The sequence below is a fragment of the Agelaius tricolor genome, unplaced genomic scaffold (genome assembly GCF_023055355.1).
Source record: "Agelaius tricolor isolate 1412-34295 unplaced genomic scaffold, bAgeTri1.0.p SCAF_20, whole genome shotgun sequence".
Lineage (NCBI taxonomy): Eukaryota > Metazoa > Chordata > Aves > Passeriformes > Icteridae > Agelaius > Agelaius tricolor.
In genome coordinates, this window is record NW_027269280.1 from 2,904,995 (window position 1) to 2,930,994 (window position 26,000).

At 43.6% G+C, this 26,000-nt stretch overlaps 1 protein-coding gene across 8 annotated transcripts in view; it reads right to left on the reverse strand.

Moving 5' to 3' along the window:
• The window catches only part of KDM2B (lysine demethylase 2B), a 103,703-nt gene that overhangs the window by 33,134 nt on the left and 44,569 nt on the right, over positions 1–26,000 (reverse strand). For all 8 annotated transcript variants that reach the window (XM_071445048.1, XM_071445049.1, XM_071445050.1 and 5 more), the window contains 4 exons: positions 25,868–25,983; positions 19,555–19,681; positions 11,577–12,031; positions 4,797–4,883 (listed from right to left, as the gene is read on the reverse strand). In XM_071445048.1, the coding sequence (XP_071301149.1) occupies positions 4,797–4,883; positions 11,577–12,031; positions 19,555–19,681; positions 25,868–25,983 (785 nt within the window). The remainder of the gene's footprint in view (positions 1–4,796; positions 4,884–11,576; positions 12,032–19,554; positions 19,682–25,867; positions 25,984–26,000) is intronic.

Consider the following 26,000-nt stretch of genomic DNA (forward strand, 5'->3'; position numbering starts at 1 on the left):
AAAAAACCAATAATCCAATCAAAGTTTCCATTTGTGGCCTTTACTAATTAATAGTATTCCATTAAATAGGAATATTACCATTTCCTTATTAGACTTCTCAGCTATCTTGTTTTAAAATCAACAGGTAAAAATTACATGGAGAAAGAGTATGAACAGGCATCAGAGAAACAGCCACATATTGCAGCACTCTTAACCAGCTCCTGAAAATTACAGCTCCATCTCCTGCTCACAGCCAGTCCTAAATATATTTGGACACTCGCTCTCATTGCAAATGCAGTGGCTTTAGTTTTGTGCCAGGTAAGAGAGATGAGAATCCAGCTCCCAGTCTGCATTTCTAACTCTTCACAGAACAGGAGAGTCCAAACATATTTTAGTTCTTTATAGCTGCTCTTCATAGACAACTAAAGATCTTTATCACGATAAAAACAGAAGGCACTGCCACAGAGTGTAATTACATGCTGCTGGAGTTGACTGTTTTCTTCCAGAAATAGGAAATGGTTTGAAAAACGTGGTTCTGCTTAAGCCATATTCTGAGTTCCTTAAATAAAATACTATCCCTAATTCCTGTGCAGATAAATGGGAACTCTGGTACTGCAGGGCTGAGTAACTCATGGGAATGGGTTCTGAGGCTGGGCTTGGCAGGCGCCACTTCCTGCTCCAGTGACCAGCTGTGAGTTGCCACAGTGGAAAATCAGGTTTAGGCTCTGTTCACACCACCCAAAAGCTCATGTCCCAGGGATGGGGTGGAAGTTAGTTGGGATGATTCCTTGCTCCTCTTCAGCTGCTGAAGAACCCAGCACTTGAAGGCAATGTGCCCTATGGAGCTCTTCCCTTTGGACAGCACGGCACAGCAGGATTTGGACAAAGGGTGGATTTGATGATCCTGGAGGTTTTTATAACTTTAATGATCCATGACTGCAACCCCCCAGATAACACTGAGCCCTGCACCAAGTGAGGAGAGGCCAGTGCTGCACAGCCCCCAGCACAGGAACAGGATGGGGGCTGCACATCCTCAGCTGCATCCGTGCCGGCAGCGCTGGGAAATGTCCTGCCTGAAGGTGCATGAACTGTCAGCCTGCAGGACAAGCAGCTCTCACATATCCACTCAGCCCCACATCCCTGATTCCTTCAACAGATCCTAAATTAGGTTTGTTGTACATATCCTAAGACCACTGGCACTAGACTGTTGTCTCTTACTGTACAGCTAAAAGAAAAACACAGGTTCTTGCTTCTTCTGAAATAGTTTCCAAAGGGGGAAAAAAAGGTGCTTAAAGGAGAGTAATTATTGTGCTAAACAATTATCAATAAATTATAAGAAGTACAAGCAACTCAAAATAGCTCCATAAAGATGAGTAAATATAATCTGAAGAGGTGTCTATGAATCACACTCCATCTCTCTTATTACCACAAAACAATAATGGTTCCTACATTTTACTACAGAACTTTTCACTGAAAATGCAAGAGATCTTCATAACCATTAATTTCACCTCCCAGCCTCCCAGCTGGGAAGCCCCATCCCCACCAGGAAAAGCTCAGGGAGCAGGAATGTGCCATTCACCTCACACGACACAAGGTGCTGCAGCAGAGCTGGGAACAGGCACAGACCCCGGCCTCCCATTTTGTGCATTAACCACAAGATCATCAAATGTCACCCAGTTATTCCATCTCCTCACTAAACCATTGCTGATCATTGCTCCTGTTTCTTTTCCCAGAGAACCACACTCTGTGTCAGGGAGCTGCAGTGTGACTGGCAGCCCCAAATGCTTTGGGAAGGGTGGACAGAGCGAGGCCAGGATCCCTGTGCTTGGTGGAATGTCCTGCCCATGACACCTCCTCCTCTCTGGAGTGGGATCTGAGGTGGATGAACACATTTCTTCCTTAAACCCCAGAATGTCACAGGCTTCAAGAGCCGTTCTGCAGCTCTGTGCACACTGCTCATGTCACACTCACAACACGTGAAAGAAACTGACTTGGGTTTAAAGGGAAACATTGTTTGCTGCTTCCAAAATCATTCAGGTTACCAAAGGCACATTCCTTCAAAACAAGTCAATGGAACCAAGCTCGACCTTCCCCAGCCTGGGTTACTTACACAGACACTCCCTGTCCGTATTCCCTGACTTTAATCAGGGTTCTCTCCCTCTGCTCTTTGCTTTTCCCATTCCATCCCTTTTCAGCCCTTGCTTCTCTCCTAATCCTGCTCTCTTGCCATTTCTAGTCTCTTCCCCTCCTTTCTTTACAGTAATTTCCATTTTCTTTGAAATGTTTTGGCATTTAATGCTGGCTTTATTCTTCCTTCTCCATCTGCTGCTCTTGTCTTTCTAAATCTCTTCTGGAGCCTTCTCTCGGGAGAAAGCAAGAGAGATGTACTCTGTTCCATGTACTGCTTCATCTTTCTGGATTTCAGTTCCCTTCTTTTCCTTCATGGCTTGGAATCAGACAATCCTCCTGTCCCTGGAAGCTGATACCAACTAAAATGTCTCCTTGCAGCCCCACAGTAGCAGGTACTGTGCTGTACTGGATCTCCTGCTCCCTCTGAACACAAGGATCTCAGGAGAGCACTGGGAAATAGCTGCCATTTCTCCTACAAAAACTACAAGACTGCAGAAAGCAAAATTACTGGTAGATTTTACTCCCCTGCCTTGTGCTCAACATTTGTGGGATCTTCTGGCCGTGGAGACTTGCTCCACCAGCTACAATCCATTTTCCAAGGGAGTTTCCCCCTCCCTAAGGGTTTTTCTTCTCTGTAAAATCTTCTATTTCATTATCAGGGCTTACAGGGAACAAAGGAGAAATAACCAAGCTTAACTACTAAAACTGCTTTTAGACAAATCTCCCCTATATTGTCTTTCCCACAGATTTTAATTTGGAACTCAAAGGCTCAGCTCTAAGATGCCTCTTCCCAGCCTGTTCACTTGGCCTCTGTTCCCAGGAAGGGAAATAGCTGCAGCATGGAAGATGACAAGGACATTTGCCAATTAGAAGCACCACAACAAATTTCTCTTGGGAAATGTGCAGCCCTATCTGCAAGTGTACCTTTGAACTAAAACACAAGACATAACAGAAACTGATCACAGATTAAGCAAAGCAAATATTAAGAGAATAGTGAAAGCATTTTTTCTCCTATCAATTTTTGTTTCTTTCCAAACTTCAACCTGAAGTCTGACTATCTGTGAAAGTTTTCCTTGTATTTGTTATTAACTGGTATGTTTGATATTGTCATACCAGTGGGAATGATACCTCCTGAATGTTTTTGCTTTCAGAAAGGCAGAAGTAAAGTAAACACCTGAAAAAAAAATCCCTTGCAGCCAGCAAGATGGATTTTGCAAAAAAAAAGGTAAGATTTAAGTCACAAAAATTACAAATCCTTTGCAGTTGCAGTTACATTGCCAATACACAGAAATAAAATAGAAGAAATGAAGCATTTATCAAGGTTCCAAAATAAAGTGAACAAGAACATTAACAAATGCCAAAGCTTATAAAAGCCTCAAAGCACTCAGATCCTCCCTTCTCTCACAAGCTCAAAAGGGAGTCAGTTGTTCCTTAGTTTTATTTTACATGTTTCCCACACCACCTTTTCTCTGGTCACAGAGATTTTGCTTTATCCAGTGCCTAAAATATACTTGACCATGGAAGGAGCAGCAGCCATAAAACCAGAGGAGTGGAGAATCCCACACCAGTTTCTCAAGGTTTTTCCACTGTTGTTTCTAAACCAATGTTTTAAACACAGAGCATATTCCCATGGATTTATTACAAGCTAAAAGGGAAATATGTATTTAACAAGACCCAATTCCTCTGAAATGTGCTGAGCTAAAACCCAAAAAGAGACCAGGAAGGAACATGATGTGCTCATCCTGCCCCACTCTGCTCTGGCAGTTCCATGTTTATGGTCTCCTGCCTCCCACCTGCAAACAGCAAATTCTCATGGCTACATGTGCCATACCAAGTTCAGCAGCACAAGAAGTGAGAACTGAGTGAATTATCTTCCCTGATAATTATCTGAAAGGTATCTACAGGGATAACGACAGATTTTCAGATCGAAGGCTGATTTAAGCTGACCGACCCCTTCAGCATTTCTAAAGAAATAATGGATTATAAAACTAATTCAGTGAAAAATGAAAGTAAAAATAGAAGCGATGAGACATCTTCTAAATAAGCAAAGCTGCTTTTACAGCGTGCTGAATAACTGCAGTGTGGTAAACATACCACTGTTATAAATAACAACCAGCCTTTTGACATTGTTCTTTCGTTAATTATTTCAATTTCTCTATCAGGCTTAACGAAGCAAACCTCATGGTTCTCCTGCAAAGTGAAAAGAATTACTCCCATGTATAGGAGGAAAAAGTAGGATATAAGGACAGAAAACAGTGCTTCAAAGCTACAGTGGCACATGTACAGAGCACTCGGGAAGTCTCATAGTGTAAGAGAAAAACCATCTTCTCCTTCAGATGAGTGTTCCCTAAGTGACTGATTTGTAGCATTTACACATCATTTAATTTTACACAAAATGCATTAAAATTTTTAGATTTAACTATAATTAGTAAACGATCAAGACATATCAAAGTTTTATGCTGGTAAGTAAGGCTCAAATTCTTTTTAAATGGAAACTCTGATTTCTCCCTGCTAAGGCACTTTCTTGTTTTGCTTCAAGTCTTAATCATAAAACCATTAAAAGAAACATTTTGTGTTAAAAATGCTAGCAGCTGCCAACAGATAATACACAGCACTTTGTCAGATGATAGATAAATAAACACCAGGCCAGGCACAACAATGGTTAGTAAGTAATTGTGTCTCATTACCTTTGTGGTCTTCTTGGGCCAGCTGACCACAGGGACACCCGAAATGGCAAGATTTTGGTCATCATCAGCATGCTCCTTTAGGATGTTCTGTTGTAAATGAAAAGGCCTTAATTAACCAGAGAAACATTTCTGCAACTCAAGAGTGCAGAGACCTCTGCTCTTGTGGCAGAAGGACAAGATCTCTGCAAGTTACTTTTGCTTCCAAACTTCCAATTCCCACTGAAACTCTAGCACCTCTCATTAACATCCAAATGTGAAACTTCTTCCAAAACAGGCAGCAAAATCAGCCATCAACCACCTCAAATGTTACAGAATTCTTTAATATTGGTGAGTCCAAGACCAGTGTCTTACCACTATCACTCCCTCAAATCCAGGTCATTAAATCCCAACTGACCCCACCTCTGACCCTTCTCTCCTAATCAAGGCTACAGAAGGCCTGAGAAGCAGTGAGGCTCTGCCCCTGTTATTTCAGCCATCACAGGCATCAGGGGTGCAGTCTGGAGCAATCCTCAGATGCCTGATCATTCAGGTAAGCCAAGAATAAAAATGTACTCTGGAGCCTTTCATCTTTTTGCACATGGCAATCCAAGAGCACCATCATTCCCACTGCCCTTCCTTCCCCCATGAGGGGCAAGACAGAGCTGCTGGAATCCAGGTCCCTTTATGTGACCAGCTGAGGCATTCAGGTTCCTGAGAGATCACCAGGAAAGGATCTGACTATGGACAGCATTAAGGGAAAAAGATTGGTCTCCCCTCCCTTCCACCCCCACCAAACCCTTTTCTTTGATGCACTGTTCTAGAAATTTCGTGAGTGGGTTGCACAGGCTGACACAGCTTCCACCACTGTGAATCACTCCCATGACCAGTAACTCAACACAGAGCTGGTAAAACACTCCACGGTGCAGCTGGGAACAGTCCATGCTCGCCTCCCGTGACCCCCTACATGCTCACTAATTTAGCTACAAAACTCTTCATTTTGGACTTCAGGTGGCTGAAAAGGAAGAAATAAAAACCAAAAAAAATAGGAGTCAGAAGGAGGATTCTGCTGTGCTGCTGAAAACTGAAGGCCAAATCACCACCAACAGGTTAAAGACCAAAAATAAAAAAGCTCCAATAGAACAAATGAGAACTGCAGGTTGGAAATTACTTCAACAGAATATTTTGGAGATGACCCCAGACAATGAAGTTCAGTGGTGCTGTTCCCAAGTATATGAAAAAAGCTTAATTAGCCAACAACAGGCAGCAGGCTCTGTCAGTCCCCAGTGCAGCACTCTAGTAATTAGTAATTTCACACACTATACAAAAAGAGCTTAAAATACAGTAATTGTTTTAATAGGGAGTGCACTTGGAATTCATCTGTAATCATCCAACTAAAGCCCAGAGTGTGATGGCATGTTCCAGTCCCCAGGAGCCTGAGTTTGGATGAGTGTCCCTGGGGCTGACTCTCTCTCCCTGGAGCTCAGACAACCTGTCACACTCAGCCCAGCTCCCCAGCCTGTGCTTAAATGGAAGCTGTGTTACAGCAGCCAGCACAGAGCTGCTCCTGCAGACAGCAGCACCCCAGCAAGGCTGTTGGTGATGCTGCTCAGGCTGGAAGCAGCACCAGGGACCAAAAGGGGAGATACCAGAACAAGCCCAGTTTCATCAGCCTGGTGCTGTGGCTGCACTCAGGGGTTTGCAAAGCTGAGGAGTAAAGCCCAGCTTGCCCCAACCTGGCTGTGATGCAGAGTCTGTATTGTACCTGCTCTTCCAGTGCAACACCCAACAACTTTTAATCACTGGCAAATTAACTCTGGCCAAACTGAGGTGAAGTGAGCACCTCTTTTCTCATGTCCTTTTTATTTGGAGAGAGATCACTGCATTAACTGAGCTGTGACCACATTCTCAAAGTTCAATCCTAAAACTGAGAGCTCTTTTGTATTCTCATTGCAAAGCCAAAATTCTCCAGAACAAGGAGGCAGCTTGAGAGCCATAAACAAAGGACAAATTAATCCCTTTTTACTTTGCTACTCTTAGGTTTGAAAGCCTGTAAGACAGAAAATCTTAACATTTCCACTAACGACTGTCAGAGACTCGGAGTTCAATGGAAAGCACAGTATATTCCAAGAACTTGGCAAGGTAATGAAGGTTTCTTGTTATCATATGTATCACGTGAAAATATTATCCAAGGAGAAATGCAAAACGATGGCAGCTTCTCATCTGAGGCAGCTGAAAACAAGGGCTGTCAGCACAGAGCACAGCACAGAGCACAGCACAGCCACACTTGGGCTGACTGCAGCGGCAAGTGTCAGCTCACAACAGGCTGAGGAAGGCAGGGTTTTGTTCACCTGCTTAAAAACAAGAAAAAAGAAGATAAAGAAAAGCCATGGGGCTCCAGTTAGAGGAACAACGTGATGCTCTTCCAGCACAAGGTGGCTCGATTCATTACACTTGAGGGCTGTGGTGACAACAGCAGGTATGAAGGGAAGAAGTTGATTAACTGTATAAGAATTCAGCTTAGCCATTTCAAAAGCACAGCAAGGAATGACTCCCCTGAAATGCATTCAGTAGAGGGAGGTTTTTTTCTGTCATCAGAATGGGAAGGGGGTAAGATTTCTTGGCAAGAAAAAGTAAGAACATATTTCAGTAGATATCATCTGTCTTGCACAAGAATCTTCTCCTGCTGCCAAGGAGTTGCAGATATTTGACAACCTCTGTTCTTCAAACCGAGTTTCTTCTGCTCTAATGGACTTCCACAGGCCCTTCTGAAGAACAGCAGTGCCTTTGCTCTGAAGTGGGCAAGATCTGTGGCATTATGAGGAGGCAGATCTCACAATCCTGTTCCCCAACATCAGCAGAGGAATTACCATCCTCTGGTACACACAGAAATGTTTTGTGCAGAAATCAGAGGCTGCACACAGGTGAGAATCCCTGGCAGTTGGTTTCATGTGTGCCACAATCCAAGGCCTGCTCAGCTTTACCTGTCCCGTGACGTGGAGAGCAAACTACACCAAGGAGGACAATGGTGATGTATCACAGTGACCTCTTCTTCATGCATAAGCCCACCCCAGCACTGCTGCAACCACCAGGGATTTAATTCCCTGTTTGGGCTGAGGGAGGAACTGCCCTGCTCCCCAAGTGAGGCCTGTTCCACCCTGCAAATAAGCCTCCCTTGTGCTGCTGCACTCCATCGATCACGGTGATAAATGGGGGCTCAATCTGCAGAGGCAGCACTTGGCACTTCTGGATTGCTGTGTCCCCACCAGACAGGCACACTTAGTTTGGAGCTCAGATGATGTGTAAGGAATTTACACAGGCTTAGTTTAGTTTTCAGTCTCCCTTCTGGTAAGGAAAATAAATTACTTTACTTCAGAAAGTCTCACCTGCTTGACATTAAATAGCTGTAAATAGCTGTGGTTGTGTTTACCACTAAGAGCAGTAATCCAGTCACCCATCCTTTACTGTGCTCTTGCTCAGCTGGGAAAGCATGGATTCTTTGTGAGCTACCCCGATTAGTTCTGTGAAACTTCACATCACTGAATAAAATGGTTTCCTTTCTCCAGTTTAACTATCCATCTCCTGTTTTCTGAAAACATTAATTATCTTCCTAAAGCACAAAGACAGACTTGAATGTCATACAAAAAAAGTTCCTGAGTGTATTTCATTAAGAAATAAAAGTGCTAGAATAAACACTGATTTATTTGCTTCAGGAAGAAACTTGTTGAAGACTTTCCCAGCAGAGCAAGAGCTTTCAGACTTTGTCAGAGCATGTTCTTGCTATGCATTTGTTAAAAATAACTCTCAAATGGGTGCACTAAAAGGGTACTTCTAATAGGAAGCATTATTAATACATCACATGCCTGAAAGTTGGGTTGCCCATGAAATAAACCTTGTCAATAGAGCCAAGCATGGTCACAGCACGGGTCATTAGCACAGCTCCTGCAGGATTCCTGCCTCCAGTCAGTCACACAGCTGGCTGCTGCTCTGGGTGTTCACCAGGGTGAGCTAAAGGGGCCAGGCCTCTGCTCACTCCACTGCTGATGCTATCAGCAAAGCCCACGTTATTACCTGTACAGGTTGGAAAACTAGTAGCAAAGTAAGAGAGAACATGATTCAGTGGTCAAGGAGATGAATACCATTCTGGAAAAGGGACTGTACTTCTTCCTCTGCCATTCTGTCTTTAAAGTCAAGTTTCCACAGGGTGCCATGAGTTGTGTGCTCCTGCTCTTCCTCATGCCTGGCTTGGGATCTGGTGCTAAAGATCAGAACTCCTGCTCTGCAGAAATCTTAAGCCACGACTGTTTCAATATAATTAAAATCATCTTTTGCACATATCATTGTTATATACACTAACTGTCCTGTGCATGTAAAGCCAGTACCCAAAATTACTTTTATCTTAATCTCCACCAGTTCCCTGTGATAACAACAGTTCATCCATTATGTGTGGAGCAGAGGGTGGGGATCCCTGGGAACCCCAAGGGAACATTGATTCACCCTGTCCAGCGAAGGGGCTGAATATCAGAACCTGATGGAACAGCAAGGGTGGAACTGCTGCATCCTCACACCAAGGAACCCCAGATCCATTATGCTGGAGCATGCTCAGAGGACTAAAATCTGTCACTTGGCAACTCCTCCCTCAGCACGCCCCATCCTTTGAAGGTAAAAGCTCTAAACACACTCACACAGTTGGGTTTGATTTTTTTTTTTTTTTTTTAAGTGAATAAACAGAATAAAACAAACCTCATGCTCTGAGGAGATCAGCTACTTTGCCTCCACTGCACTGCTCTCTGCCACATCAACAGTGGCAGGAAGAAGGGATGGCTGCTGCACCCAGGGTCCCAGAAGTAGATGGGAATGGGTCACACCTTGTCTCTGGCTGCCTGTGACAATCTGAGGATGAGCAAAGAGAAGGCCTGTGCTGGGAATCCTGGACTCCCCCCTGACCTGGCAGGCAATGTACTCAACTGGCCCTGAGTGCCCCCATTCCTCAGAGCACCTGGCAAGGGGATTGTGCAGCCACAGGGAGTTATGGAGGAAGCTGACTGCATGGGCTTTAATTAATTTACTCTGCCATAGTGACTCCCACTCTCTGGAGACTGAGGGCTGGCTTATATGTGGGTCAATACTGTAACAAAGATAGGTGAGAAAGTTCTTTAGCAGTTCTTTAGACACTGTTCAAGAAGATGTTTGAGTTTACATGGTTTTTAAAAAGTCTCACTCTGGCTAATCAGACACAGACTGGCCAGACATCCAGAGGTGATTCCAGGGGAAACAATCCTGCTGCATGTCTGATGTTTAGATGTGGTTATGGACTCTTTAACCAGCAGGGAACCATCAGTATCCAGATGTTGGGCTACATCCTGATGGTTACAGCATGTGCTGGCAAGGACAGAAAGTTTAGGAGCAGGCAGTTATCAAAGGAGATGGAACATCAAGCTGTACACCATAACTGGCAGGTGCTCACTTAGTACCAGTTACAGCACAGTATCACCAAAAAGGTGATATTGGCCTTTTTTAACAGTCCATTTGTAGCTCTCCATCTCTGTAGTCAGTGAATCCACTGCTCTGGAGAGGAATAGGAAAACAGATACTCCCACACAGTGCTTTAAGCCAGATTCACATATGGTACCTTGCTGTGTTCTGGGGAGATGTCTCACAGCACTCTGGAGTCTGGCTCCAGAGAGGGAGAGGATCCCACTCGCAACATCTGCACAGCCATTAAATGCTGCACCCCTTTCTGGATTTTTAAGTGAAAATGATCCTGGGCATCAAGCTTGAGAAGTAACATGACCATTCTTCCTGCTTCACCACCAATTCAACTTCTGGTCTTCATTTTGAGTTCTGATGAAAAAATGACTGATCCCAGAGCAAGCTTGTGAATCTACATCTGCAGCTTTGAGCAGGTGTGTCCACTTTCATGTACAAAGTGCCTGATTTTGCAAGAAGAGAATTTCTGAGCTCTTGTGGTTTACCAGAACGAGAGCAGTGTATCACACTTCCAAGCTCCAAGATCAGGGAATATGGTTCCACTGCACACTGCACATGTTCAGCCTACTCTAATGGCTTTGAAGCCTTTCTAAGCAGCTGTTGCACCACTTGCACTAAAATAGCACAGGCTCCCTCACCATTTACCACATAAACACGTATTTTTCCCCTCAGATTGTGCCTTACAGAGCTCTTGTGTATAGAAAATATGTAACTGAAGATCCATGCTGTTCACAGACTGAAAATCCACAGAGAAGTTGTGTCACTAGTGAGTACTCACTCCTCACACCAGCTCCAAAACCAATATATTGTACCAGTGGAGAATAATTATCAACCTATAGAGGGCAATGGAGGAAAGGAAAATGGAAAAGGTGAAGGAAAAAAAAAAGCAGCTGGAAGTGTTAGACAATCTATCTTCTGAGCTGCAATCAAGTATTTACATTTTGTATGTGTCAGCTAATGAGGTGTACACCAGGGAGACACGAGACCAAAAAGGGCTGATTAAGACTGTAAGTATAAACAGACTTTTTGAGGTATAATATTTACATGTTGAACACAACAAGTGCTGAATTATGAGAGGATATAAACTTCTGGCCACTACTGTGACAGCCAGAAAGGACTGTGTCACTTAAACCTGGCTGCAAACAGGAGCCAGAGACAGCTTTGGTTCAAGGAATCATTTCCCTGTCAGGCAGAGCAGCCTGACCTGAGCTGGTCACCACACACAGCTGCCACCCCTCTGCAGCAGAACTTTGCCTTCTGCAAAAGAGTTTGTGTGAGCAGAGTTTGTGTGGATCACCAAGTTATCACACCCACCTTCATGTCCTCCAGGAGAGCCTGAGGGTCCTCAATGCCTTCTGGAACACACTTCTTGTTCTCTGGGAGGGATTCAAGCTTTTCCACCAGGGCTTTTAAACCCTTCAGTTCAAATTCTGTGAGGTGAGTCCATTTGGTTGAAACTTCTGTAGCTGGAGACCCCGTGGGTGTTTTGGGATAGTCCGTGGGGGTCGTTGATTTGATGCTGTCATCTGACTCATTAGACAAAGTTCTTTTCAGGTACCTCATTACTGTGGCTTTTTGTTTCCTCCCTGCAGCCTCCTTCCCTTCTGAGTGTGTGCTGTTGGGTGAGGAGGAGCCATCCACCAAGGATTTGGAGTTCTTATCCAAGCTGTCATCCTTCTCCTCCTGGAGATGGGCATCACAAGATTCTTCATCCATGTCTAACCACGAATCTGATGAGTAGCTGTCTGTGCTGCGTTTTCTTTTTGCATCTGAAAGTTAGAAAAAGAATGCTGAATTTTTAGCCAGTGTAACCTCACAGCTGAAGCACTTCTGTACCACTGGGGCCAGGTGCTGCCTATTTCAAAGGGCACTGGAGAATGGTTTAGTGAGTATGTGACAGGAATGGGCTTTATTCAGCTGATTTTTAATTTTTTTTTCTTTGAGGGGGGCGCTTGTTTGTCTGTTTTAATGCTGGTTTTCATTAACATCTACTCAGTTCAAATGACTGGGAAACATTTAGGGAAAAATTATGCTTTCTTCAAAGCTTCAGTCCTCTATGCCTTCAATTAGGAGGAGGCAGAGCTCTTAAGTCACACACAATTAATTTTCCCACAAATCCGAAAAAGACCAGATTCGGCAGCTTTACAGCTTTAAGAGGAGAGTTAGCACAGAAGGAGGAGGGGGAAATGATGGCAGAAGGCACGTTAAAATGCTGTACATCATCATTCTTCCAGGAACCCTGCACAGCACAAAATCAACTCCTCACTACTTTTCCTCTCTGCAAGCAACAAACTGTTGATAAAACAAGAACCCCCAGTTGTTAGTGCATGAATACTCATTGCTCTTCTGAGACACAGGATTTCAACTGTGCTTATTTTACGACAACAAGACAAAACACGCTGAGAAACACAGGGACTGTCACAGCTACATGCTACTGGTTTTCTTAATGCCATCCCCAATACATTTTAAGTACTTCTCAGGAAAATTTAAAGGCAAGTTTCTGAGTCTAAAGATCTATTAATCTTAATTTCCCCCTAAGAGCCCCAATTGTTACCCAACTCCGTGCAATCAAGCGGTGAAAGCGATGTAGGAAACCAGTGGCCATGGTTCCCTCAAGCACACATCTTTTCTTATTTATTAGACACAATTTCCCTGACTAAGTGAACAACACTGAATGCAGGCTAGCAACAGTAGGAATTTCTGTGGAAAATACAGTTAACACTGGCAACACCCAGTTAAATCAATGTGAATTTTATTACTGGCTGAAATGGGTATGAGATCAAGCTGCAAACAAAAACACACTGCAAAGGAAACAGAAGTCACACAGAAAAAGTGAGAGAACAATTAATGAAAAGTTCCTTTCACAGCTTCCATGCTTTGCAGTGCAGTAGCTTTGGATTAGGACAATGTGAACCATGCTTAAGGAAGGATTAAATGGACATTAATGAGAAAGCTCAGCATCCGGCTGTTTAACAGCGAGGTTCAAATGCTGGAGCCCAGTTCCAAGCTGGAGAATTCCTCCTGGTCACAGAGACACTCCTTGTCTGTGCTCAGTCTGCACCATCCTGTCACAAACACACTGGTCAGAGGTGCCACAGGCAGTGGCAGTGTCACTGCTCTGCCTGCCTGGCTGCCCAGCTCTGCAGCTCCCAGTAAAGCCCTGCAGGGCCAGCTCAGCTCTGGGTGTTACTGCCCCAGAGACAGGAGTTGGTCACCTCACACTTCCCAGGGCAAGTGTGCTGCTGCTACAGGCTCTGCAAAAACCCAGCATCTCTATCTACTCTACTCCTTCAGACAGGCTTGCGTTTTTCCTCAAAACCAAAATGGCCATAAAATGACTCCTGAAAGGCAAGTTTAGGCTGAAATGCCTGTGAAAAGATGGCAGCCACAGAAAACACCAGCTATCAGCAAGGCAGGGTGCAGCTAAATCCAGCTCCATCCACAGGGCAGGGTGACTTCCTCCCTGCAACCCTCCAAAAAAGCCTCACAGATTATTTTGTGTGCTGAGGTGGTGGCATCAGCACTCCAAAGCAGCTCCTCCTCTCTGCTCTGTGCTAATACACCCCCATGCTTCTCTTAGAAAAATAAACAGGATTAGAAAATATCTTAACTAGAACATTTAAAACCCACTCAGTTATCCAACTTTTATTTCACACTGTTTTTCCTTTGTCCACAGTAGCAAGCACACGTACCCACCTCAAAGGCTACATAATCAGCTTATGTCATTCTCCCATTTTACAACTGAGGAAACAGATGCTTGGGAGAAAGCACGATTTGCTCATTGTCACACATCAAATCTAGGGAAAAACCAGGAGTCAGAATCCAGGCTGCTGGATCCAGGGCTGGAGCCCCCTCCTCTGAGCCACACAGCCTTGGTGAGCTGTTTTACAACTGACTCAAGCACAAAGCCCAGCCTCAATGGGAGAAAATGCCAGAGTTCTGGCATCAAACAGGAGAGGGTGGAAGCAGATCCACATCCCTACACTGCCAGGATAGTGTCATTAACAGAAAGTGGTGTAAATCTGCACAAAGAAAATTGTGTTTCTGTCCTCCTATGCTGTAGCTGTGCTGAACTAATGGCTGTAACTGGGGCAAAGCACAAGTGTAAATAAGGCCTAAAGAAAACGAGGGAGATCACGTTATGGAGGTGTGAATAATTTACTCCAAGTAACGCTCTGGTGTGAGGAGAAAAAGCTTCCAAGAGACATCTCCACTTTTTGTCTCTTGCTCTAATCTATGGAAACAAAAGGCAGGAGAGGAGTGGAGCACCAGAGCATACTGGGGGCCTCTCCCAGGAGGAGGCAGCACACGGAGGGGGGTGGCAGCTCTGTTGTGCCAGCTGCCACCGCGTCCCTGCCACCGGCACCAGGCAGCCACACCTGGGCAGGGACAGGCAAAACCAACTCCCATCTAAGCCCAAAGAAACCAGCACAGCAGGGCCCTGCTGTCTCCATGCCCGGCAGGCTCTTCATGCCTGGCCTGAGCCTCCCCTGGGCACAGGGCTTGCTGCTAACCTGGAGTGTCCCAGGCTATTCTGGAGCACCAGGGGATTACAGCGCTGCTGCTGCTCCGCCGGATTAAGAGCAGGCTGCTCTCCAAACACAACAACTGTCTGCTACTGCTGCTAATCTAAAAAAAAAAAGCACCGAGGGAATCAATAATGGAAGGATAACTTCAAGGTGAGGGAGATTCAATTTTGTGTTTTCAAGTGTTTTGTTGTAATGCAACATGCCATGATTTTTATTTATTCATTTCAATGAAAACATTGTCTGACAGAGTTACTGTGCTGTGAGCTGAGGCCCTACATAAGCATAATCTGCATTTACTTTGTTGAGAAGTGCATTTTAAGCACTGTATTACCAGGGCTCCACTGACTTGGAGGTTTCTGGTTTATTAAGTCTCTCTGTAGGGAACAGCACCTGCTCAGCTCAGCTGTTTCTTCTCCTGAGTCAGTGCCCCAGTGAGTCCCAGGTCTGAACCCCAGTTTCAGAGGCGTTATCCAGTCTGGGCTCCCACACAACTTAATGCAAAAATACCTTCACCCCCCTCATCTCAAAGCAAATAAAACCAGCTCATACAGACCAGTCTGTGATCTAGCTCAGTGAAGAGGTGGAGCAGCACAGACTTGACCACAGGACAGAGCATTAGAAATCTTTTCTATAGCAGTTCACTTCCCTGTGGCTCTGGGCAGACCACTTAACTTTCCTCACAGTTATCCACTTGTTCCAGAATAATTATACACAGTTTCCTTCCTTGCTGAAAATCAACTTGCTGTATTACAGAACTTAAAAGAAAGGGATGGGGGTCAGGCATAATCATGAAACCTTTCTGAACTATTTAGAACAGTCCAGTGTGTAGTGTCTACCTTGCCACTCCCAGCTCCAAACCCTGCCACTGTGACTTGGGAGCAGCAGCTGCTATCAGTCTGCTGAAGACAGCAATGACATTTTCATTAGCAGAAAAACCCTGAGCATACTGGAAATGTATCCCATTGCTCCACTGCATGGAGCACCCCATACAGGAGCCACTCAATATACTCAGGTACCTGTCTATCATAAGCAAATCTATTCTATCCCCTGAGGAAGAAGGGGGAAAAAAGAGACATGGCTCCTTCACTGTGCCAGAGGGCATATTTTCTATATCCATCAGGCTTAACATACAGTTAGAGCCATCCTGTTAAAATTTTAGCAATGGGAATCTTCAAAGCTGCAGGCTACAGAGAAAGCACGTCTCTGATAGCCCAGGATCTTCTCCCAATTACTCTTTGTCAGCTCACTCTCAACATCCATATCTCACTGAAGGTCAACTGTGGTTGAAAACATCCAGTACAGACTCATTCATGATAAGAGTAAAAATAATGAAGACACATCCACCCTGAAAAACAGCACACATACAAATCTGGTAGGAAACCCAAATAGGCTCCTTTCTGATTTCAGCTGGCAGGACAAATGTCCCAGTTGAGAGAGACAAGCAAAAGAAAAGAGAAAAAGAGATTGTGTGCTTTTACAGCAGCCTGTGATTGCTGTCATGTCGTCATCCCCCTGAGTGTTTGCCCTCCTGGGAGAGATCTGAGGCAGAACAGCCTCACACACGGCCTGGAGGACACAGCCTGGAAATTCATCCTGCCCTGAGGAATGGGGGAGGAAGGCACGGCCATCATCTTCCACCTCATTTAGAGCTGCACTCACGGGTTTATTTAGGGAGTGGAAGACTCCAGGTTTCAGCCGTGCCTCCACAGAGGTGGGGCTTTTTCCTGTCTGAAGTTTTGTGAGTGGAGACATTTAGAAAACAGAAATACAAAGAACAATACAAATTGCTAGAGCAGCATACAAGTATCAGGACAGAGGTACCACAACACAATCACACAAATACACTTTCATGAACAGACTATGTCTTGAAAGTCACTATGAATTTAACAACCTTCATGTAAAAGCAAATAAATACTATGTTATAAAAACACAGTGTATGTTATAAAATGTTATAAAAACATGTTATAAAGCACAGTATTAAAAGTCTAAAGATATCCTTAAAATCCAACTGCTGATTAACTCAGTTTTCTGTGTTCTCCAACAATGCTCATTATCAAGACAGTAATTTTTTTTTCTTTACCCAGGAGAACAGAATCCCCACAAATTTTATGAGAACTACTCCCTTGTGAATCCCAGAGACTGTGGGCAGTGTCCTGAACTATCTCTAGTCAATGTCCTCCTCTACTGATAATCACTTTCTTAACTTCAAAGATCCACTACAATCATTGTACCAGGAGCTTTGTAAGGAAAGAAAGCAGCACAACTGGAGGGTGAAAAATAGACAGTTCTAGCACCCAAAAGGAAAGGCAGAAAACAGACATTCAGAACAAATTTAGAACAAATTTCCAGTCAAGGAAATTGTTTTTTAAAAGTAGGAGAAACATTTAGATTATTCATGAGAAATTTCTGAAAATGAATACAAGGATATGAAGATTTTTTCTTAAACCAAGAAGGACAGAAGACGATTAAATCTACAGAGGGGCTTGAGGAGAAGTTAAGTACTTTGCTTCATTACTCTTTAAGGAGAATAATGGGAAATTCTTTGTCAAGGGATACTCCCTCATGGGAAATCAAGAAATTGCTTGCAGATAGAGAAGTCCCTAAGGAAGAGACAATTTAAGGACTTTTTCAGTGCTGAAGAAATGCTTAAAAACAAAGAAGGTAGGGTTTGGAACACTGATGTCTTTAGGATATCCCATCCCTCAGCAGTGAACAATATCAAGATACAGCTCCACAGAACAAACCAGTTTTAACTAAAAGATTTCAGTTCACAGAGATTCGAGTCAAGAGGCTGCACACAGACTGGTTAAAAGAAAAGCAAAGCAAGTATTTGAAACTGTATTACTCCCACAGAACAAAGCAATGCAGCTTTGTAAAGATAAATAATGTACCTTTACACCTTTGAATTTGGCAAATGCCTAAGTGAAAGATCTAGCAGTATAGCAGACCTGGTCTTTTGAACCACAACCCCCACTAAAATAATTATTTTAAGGTTAAGTTTCTGCCAAGAAATAAAAACAAAACCCCAAGTTTCTGACAAAACAAAAGTATACATCTCTCTCTGCCAGCAACTGAAGCCACCACAGGTCACAAGACCCTGAGCAAGTCACCACCAAACCCTTTTCCAAGTAGCCAGGCTCCTTTTCCTGAAGCCTTTGGAGCTGGCACTCTTTGGTCATGCACAACAATCCTGCTCCCTCTAGACCGTGGACATCTATAGCTCCCAGTGAGTTAAATATGACTGGAACATCTCCCAGCTAACTGGACTGAGGCACATTTCGTGGGGATCACCAAACTATTATCAGTAATTATGGAGCTGGGCTGGAATTCACACTGGTGATTTAGCTGGAAAAGGTCCCATCTCAATATCCTGAACCATCCACTCTCCACAGCTAATTTGTTCTGAAATTACATGTGGCTGATCTGGCACCTCTGCCCTGCCTGCAGGACCAGCCTCTTTCCATGCCAGTGCTTTAGACAACAGGAGATTGCTCCTTATTTTCCAAAGAATGCAGTTATCACTTCTGTCACTGCTTTCTGAAGAGCTGATCCAAAGGGCTAATTCATCCTTTCCTCCTCTAGGATAATCTTATGAGAAAAATTCCTCTGGACACAGAATTTCTGCTTAACCAGCCTTTCTGACCAGGGTCTCAGAGCTAAAACGTGAAGCACCCAAATGCCCAGTGACCCCAGGAATTCCCCCTGGCCTATCTACACAGATTATTAGCTCCCTTAAATTATTCTTGCTCAGTAAAACTCACTGGAGAGTGACACCTGCCTGTAACTTCTTCAATCCCTTCTACTAAGAACTGTGTTCAGAGGTGAACATTTCCCTTCTCTGTCCAGAGCCTGGGGCAGTGCCAGTCATGCCAGGTTCACTCCAAGTGGCACCTCAGGGAGCAGGAGGCACAGAAATACTTCAGTCCTCCTCCACACTTAGCATGTATCAGTTAAGATTTAGCTGGTGCTTGTGCTATTTTCAGCTATTCTGTGCTTAAAAGCAGAGGGAACATGGCCCACCACCACCTTCCATCAAAAGGAGGAAAAAGAGGCCAGTTCAGCACAGCAACAACTGGACTGGCACACATTGATGCAAAGCTCACACCAGTGCCAAGGTAAAGCCTCAGGCACATCTGTCTGTCTGTCCTCTGGTCCATTTTCAGCTCTTGTTGCAAAGGTTTCCTTGACCTCCCTGAACCTGGCTTACAGATCATGGAGATATGTGTAGGTGTTTTCTTGGGTTTGCTTTTCTGCAGAACCAGAACCCAGTCACCAGAGAATTACAGGAGAGTTTAAGGAAAAGAGAAGAGAAGAGAAAGAAGGCAGGTTTAGTGACCACAAGGTGTTCTGTACAGGAGCTGCTCTACAAAAGGACAAAATACCCACCCCACCAGAGCACATCTGCAATACACACATTTCTGGCTACTGAGGTGCTGTGCTGAACATGGCAGTAAATCCTCAACTGTTTGGCAGATCATCCCAACACAAACATTACTGAAAACAACGAACAAACACATCCAAAAATTATTTTCTGGGATCCACTTGCTAAGGGAATGTTTGATACATATAATTCAAAGCAGGTTGGTACTCCATGGAAACACTTAAGAGTCAAAACTCTTCCCCACCCCAAAATAAAGAAACAGTTCATTAGAATTTCTCCAGCTCTCCAGTTCAGTTTCTAATGTGCTTTGCAGAAAGCAAAGCAGCAGCCAGCCTGAGGGGGCAGCAGCAGCTGTGAACGTGCACTCGAGGGCTCCACTCACCAATGACCATTGATTCTCTCTGGTACTCCTTGCTGAGGTGGCAGCGCTGGGTCACACAGGACACGTATCTCTCCAGAACATACCAGCACATCTCATAGTAGAACGGATAGCGGAATTTGGCGTGCACCTGCAAACAAATCAACACTGTCAGCCCATGGGGAAGGCAGGGAAGTTTGCAGCACAAGGGCCAGTCATCATTGCCATCGTGTTATCAAGAGCACAAACGGTGTGAGCAGGGGGAGGGGAGAGGGTGGGAGCAGGGATGCCTCCAGCATACGGAATGAGGAGCAGCCTGCCTGCCACGACAGCATCATTTCTTGGTTCACTAATTTGTATCCTCTTGGGGTGCTGGGAGAGGAGAGGGTTTGTGTTCTTGTGAAATCGTGAAACTGATGGATGGCCCCTACAGAATTATTTACCTGCTGTATAAACATAGGGTGGTCACATACAGATGTTAGTCACTAGAACTTAAAATAAAAGAGTGGGTTTTCATCTCCTGAACACTATCACAGGATTTTTATCAAAATGGCAACATTACCTAAAATGAGTCAAGCAGGAAATTCATCTTTTTCATTTGTGGTTGTCTCAACAATTTGATTAAAGAAATGAACACACAAATTCTTGATAACTACACATTAAAGTAAAAATCCCTTATGTGGTTCACCTTTTGTAGCAAGTTAGCTTTTGCCACAAACAGAGTAAGAATAGAAGAGCAGGATTTTGACAAAAGATCCTGTCAAGCTGTGTACTTTTCCTTACATCTCAGACCTGTTGTTCTCACACAAAAAGCTGAATTCTGCAACACTAGTTATTTGTAAAGGTATTTCAGATACAAAAGAAAACAAAGAGGGTTTCCTTCCTTTCCAACACAGTTTTCTATCTGTAGAAGGTCACTGTACCACAGAAGGATCTGGGAAGCTCCTAAAATGCAGGAAGATATGTGTATTGTTGTGATTTGTTAAAAATGGATGCCATGCATCTTGCATGCACTTGTACTTACACTGTACACCTCTTTCTCCTGGTGGCACAGAAATCTGTTTTGCAGGCTCACATGCACTGCACTGGGGTTACAGGAGCTGCTTTAAAACATTCTCTGCATATTCACTGCTCCCTAAGCCCAGACGTGGGCACCACCTTTAGTGAAAAGCTGAACTGCACCAGAAAGGAGCATTACCTCAGAAAAAAACCAAAACACCACCCACCAGAGATCAGCCAAAAGCCCAAATCCTGAACAGAACCACTAAGCCAGCAGCTGCAAACTCAGCCTCAGCTCTGCAAGGCAGGCACTGCCCAGACACCTGCATGTGATCAAAGCATCCGCCTGAGCACATCAGTGACTTATGGAACACCCAGATTTGAAACCTGGCCCCAGGGTGGACAGCCACAGAACTTGCCTCTGTTCCCAGGGCACAGGAAATGCAAACACTCTTAGCAGTAAAACAAAATGTAACAAAGGCAAAATATACTGTATTGTCACACTAGATGTATCACAGTGTAGGATTAAATACTCCATGGCAATTCTCAGAAGTTAAAATCCCTTAAATTCAACACAAATACAGCTGGCAAATCTGAACTGCTTGTTGCTACAGGTCATGCATCCAGCACTGCTGCACCTTCCCAAATGTTTCCCTGTGTGGTTTGTTACAAAGCACACATATGAAAAAGGAAGGGAAAAAGAAAAGGAAAAAAAAAAATCAACCAGCCAAACAACAACCCCCTAAATGTGAGAACATTTAACCCCAGGGCCTTTTTGCATTGAAGAAAATTTTTCCTTTAGTTTAGTTATTTGTCATAGAGAAGAGATCAAGTCACTTATGACTATTAGGGAACACAGGGGAAATTATCCATGCTAAAATATATGCTAATAAAGGAACTCAAATTTTTCCAAGAGAGCACTGCAGGAAACAAAATTTGCAAAGAATTGACTTACAAACAGGAAGCCGCCTTCCACCCCTCAGCCTTCAAAAGGTTTTCAGCCACATGCCTGGGAATATTAAAGACATCATTGCTCAACATTTGTTGACAGATTCTGAGCTTCACCAAATTTAGTTGTTACCAATGTTAATTCAATGTGAAAGACAAGGCAGTAATGCATGCAGTGCTCCCATTATGTATATCAATCTTTAATATTCAATTTGAGTTCCTAATTGCCTCGCTATCAAAGTTCCAACCCACAGCAAATCCCTCCATGCCTCTGTAATCCACTGTTTGCCTGAGAAGGCTTTGCTTTTACAAACCTTCAGAAAGAAGAGCTCTCTACACCATCTGTAGACAGAGATACTGTGCAGAGATCTACAGGGCCTTCTGCCAGTAAAGAGACTCCAACAGTGCTTTAAAAACTTTTAAAGTTTGCCTATGGAAAAGCATAGAGGAATATGCTCTTTGTGATATCCCTGAACATTTATTAATTATAAGGGATGTGAACTGCATTATGTGCATGTCCATACTCCTTCCATTGTACACTCATAGGCAAATGAACTCTTAAGGGCAGGGGAGGAGGAATAAGAGAAAGAAGGAAAAAAATTAAAAATGTTCTGTGATGAGTTGGAAGTGTAATATCTGAGACAGACACTGCCAGAGGACTGAATTCCCCACCAGCAGGGAAATACACTGGATCATCTAATAGGCATTTCCAGCTTTAACTTCTGTGATTAATAATTTACAATCCACTGGAAAAAAAAATTAATTATTCCTGTACAGCAAGAAAAAATCCTCTCTGGAATACAATCCATTTCTTCAGTTCAAAGTGAAATTATTTTCGAGATTTATATGCCCCTCCAAAAACAAAACAAAAACCCTAAGCAAGTAAGACACACGTTTTCCTGAAAAAAGTCATAATCTCTTCCACAATGCCCATTAAAATCATTACAAACTCCACTTGTGTTTAATCAATCTAATCACAATATTGAAAAGCAATTTATGACTATTTACAAAATAATTAAGCTAGCCACTTAATATATTATCTTACATTCCAGAAAACCAAGTGAATAGCAAACACCATCATCTGTGAGTGACCACCTTACGTGTATATTCAGAGTGCCCTTGTTCCCACCATGTTCCAGTATTTTAAAGCAGTTAAATTTAGATTAATTGGGGTTAGGTTTGACACATTCTTCCTCTTCAGTACTGAGAGCTGTATCACCCCTGTGCCAAATGATGAATCCCTGCATGGCATCCTGCTCTGCAGTTCCTCAAGCTGGGCTTGCAGAGAGCTAAACAGCTTGGCCTGTTTGACTGGCTGTTAATTGGCCTCCAGGAAAGCCAGGCTGCAAAATGAGAGTCTCTACGAACTGGAAGGCTGGAGAATATTTGTTTACCTCAATTGCACATTAGGAGCTGTTTCCAACAATAGACATGTTTTTTATTACTCCTTAAAACTATTTTTAAATGGCTACAACCCTCTTAAAAAGTCTCCCAGGGGTATGAGGAATTAAGCTAGAATAAGCATGACAAGTATATAAACTAGGCAATTTTATCAGGCTGTAAATCAGCATTACCATTTCAACCCTGTATTTATTCTTGTCTGAGCTAAGACAATAACAACTACACCTAGCATAAAAATGACTTTGAATATCAGCAATCAAAGATGATTAAACATTACATAGCAGGTTTAAACACAGTGAAACCTCCATAAAATTGCTCTGTGCAAAATGAAGAGAGGAAGCACACCTGTATTACACTTTGATTTGAGTGTAGCAAATTACTTTGTCAATCACATCATGTAATTTACTTCTATGCCATACACAATGGAAAGATCAATACTGATGAGAAACTCATTTGCAGTATGCTCACACTGGCAAATTTGGGTGAACTACACTGTACTGAGTCTGCCAGACCAGCCAGTGTATGAATGGAATTATCTCAACAGAGAAATGACAAAATTTGATTGACAAAGCAAATAATGTAGTACACACCAGAATCCTGTTTTGAAAGCATTTCCCTTTCAAGATTCCTGCACGATATTTTTAGTTGGGGGGGAATGTTATTATTTCTAAATCACAGTATTGATTTTCCTGCCTTTTATCAAACTTCTGTATGCCTTAGCTGCACAGCTTCTGTTTTGTTTCTGTGCAGAAAGTCTTGCTATTCTTCAACTGTTCACACAGTTCTGATTTTATACATCTGCCCACGAGCACAAGTTTGTGAGCACAGGTACAGCCTGTGCATAACACGTTGCCAGCACACAGCAACATCCAAGAGCTGAAATTGCTTCTGTGAAGTGCTGGATATTCTGGGCTGCTGGCTTTTTTAAAGCACTCCAATATTTTTGCAAGGAAAATTATAAAGAACTACACAGACTTCAAAGAAAATTTAAACAAAAAATGAAAAGAGCAAAGGTCTGATTTGGGATTTCCAAATGTTGCAGTATCCCTTTCCCAATTAATGGTGACAGGACATTTTTCAAGATGCAGGTACCCAACTCCCACAGCCTCCTCACAGGATCAGTGTGGCAGTAAATTTTAAAAGGCATTTCAGTGTAACTGGCTGGTTAGTTCATAGAAGTTACCAAAATATTTGGCTGTTATAAGGAGTTTTGCCTGCTGGCATAAAAAGCTTAGAAAATCAAAGCTGCACCCAGCTTCCCAAGGAGAAGGGCCTTGAAGCACAACTGAGCAGCTACAACCCAAGTTGTGTGATCTTGGGTAGCTCAAGTCCTGTGTGATCAAAATGTCCATTTTTATACAACTTAAGGGAAAAAGAGCATTTCCTGCCCATCTTCCCCAAAGACTTCAATGGAAATCACTCATTTCTGGCATTGATCCTCCCTCCCAGTCTCCCCTTCTCCGTTCTCCTGGTGAGCTCCCTGTGCAAACATCCTTCCCAGCAACACCACACCTGCAGTGAACTCCCAGCATCTACTGCTGGTTCTTATTTACAGTCCCTGTGGAAACCTTCCTGTGCCTCTGCCAGGTGAGCCCCTTCCTGCTCCTGTCACCAAAACTTTCCTGTCCAAGTCCCTCTGTACTTTCTCAAGACATTTGACACTCTCACCTGTTCAAAGCCAGGCTGAATCCACTCTGGTCTCTACTTCTGCTCTCTGCCACACTCCTCTGTTCTAATTCCCCCTAAATTTCAATTTTTTTCTTCATCTCTCTTCCACTAAGAATTTGTTTTTCTGCTTCTCTTCATTAAAGTCACTCCAGGAAACCCACTGCTCCCACCAGTGTTTTTTAGTGTGAAGATCACCAGGCCTTGTACCAGCTGGGAAGCCAGGGAGTCTGAGGGGAGGACACCTCACTCCCACTGAGGCAGAGATGTACTTAAAACATTTGTTTTATTTGTATTTGCTCCAGGCCTATGTACTCCACTGCAAAGAAAGCAATTTGGGGTAAAAGCCAACTTGGAGCAAGATTTGTGCCTTCTTGTAGGGGTGAACAACAGTGATCTGCACTGATGCCCACAACACACTATTTTAGACTTTTCAGTGAAGAAAAATTTCAATTTCCTGCCATTAACACCAGAGCTGGCACCTGTGTCAGTGGTTTATCAGCACTGCCTCAGAGTGAGGCCTCCCAAACAGTCCCCATCCAGATTGCACATCCCTCTGGTCCATTTTTATATCAGAATGCCACAACAGCCTTGCACAGGTTATTTAACAGCCTAATAAAACAGAGTCACTTCCTTCAGGTCCTGCTGCTTTTTGAAACTCAGTGGATATGATGAGCAGGTGCCCTGTTCATTAACCAAGGATAAAACTGTCACCCCCAACAAAGAGGTGGCACAGTAACTCCCCCAGCCTTTCCCTCAGGTAGGTGCTACAGGAAGATGAACATCACAATGTTCAGATCAATGTCCCAGCCCAGCCTCTCTGTTCCAAGAAATCTTGCATGGTATCAAGTCACAGTAGTGACTGCCAATTAATTACAGAGGATGTCATTTCATACACAACTTCTGCACAGCTTTGTCAATTCAGCTGTGGGCAGCAGAACCAGCCCAGTGCCATCAATTCTGCAGGATCATCCACCCCAGGTGTGCACAGAGAGCTGACGAGCAGAGGGTTACCAGAAATACTGGTACAAAGGTCTGTAAAGTGCAATGTGTTTTTGTGCAAAAGGGAAGGTGTTTTATGGAAGTTTAACAGGCAGACAAAAGACACAGAAGGGACACATCTGTGGGAAGCACATGAGTAAATCCCACTAAAAATAACCAACATTTGAAAGTCTCATTACTTCATGTTTACCTCTTGTTTCAACGACTCTGACACGGAGATCCCGTCAGTTGTTGTTTGTCAGAAGGGAATACGAGGGAGAGACTATGACAGATCACAGCCACAAAGAACTGCTCAGTTAAAAAGAGAATCAAGAATCCTTACCCTTGTTCTGTCCTCAATTTCATAGATGCGAAGCTGCATGGGAACATTAAAGCTATGCAGGATATTTCCACCAAACACCAGAGAATCTACTGGAGTATAAACCGCGTGTATCCACCCTAGAGAGGGAAAGCAG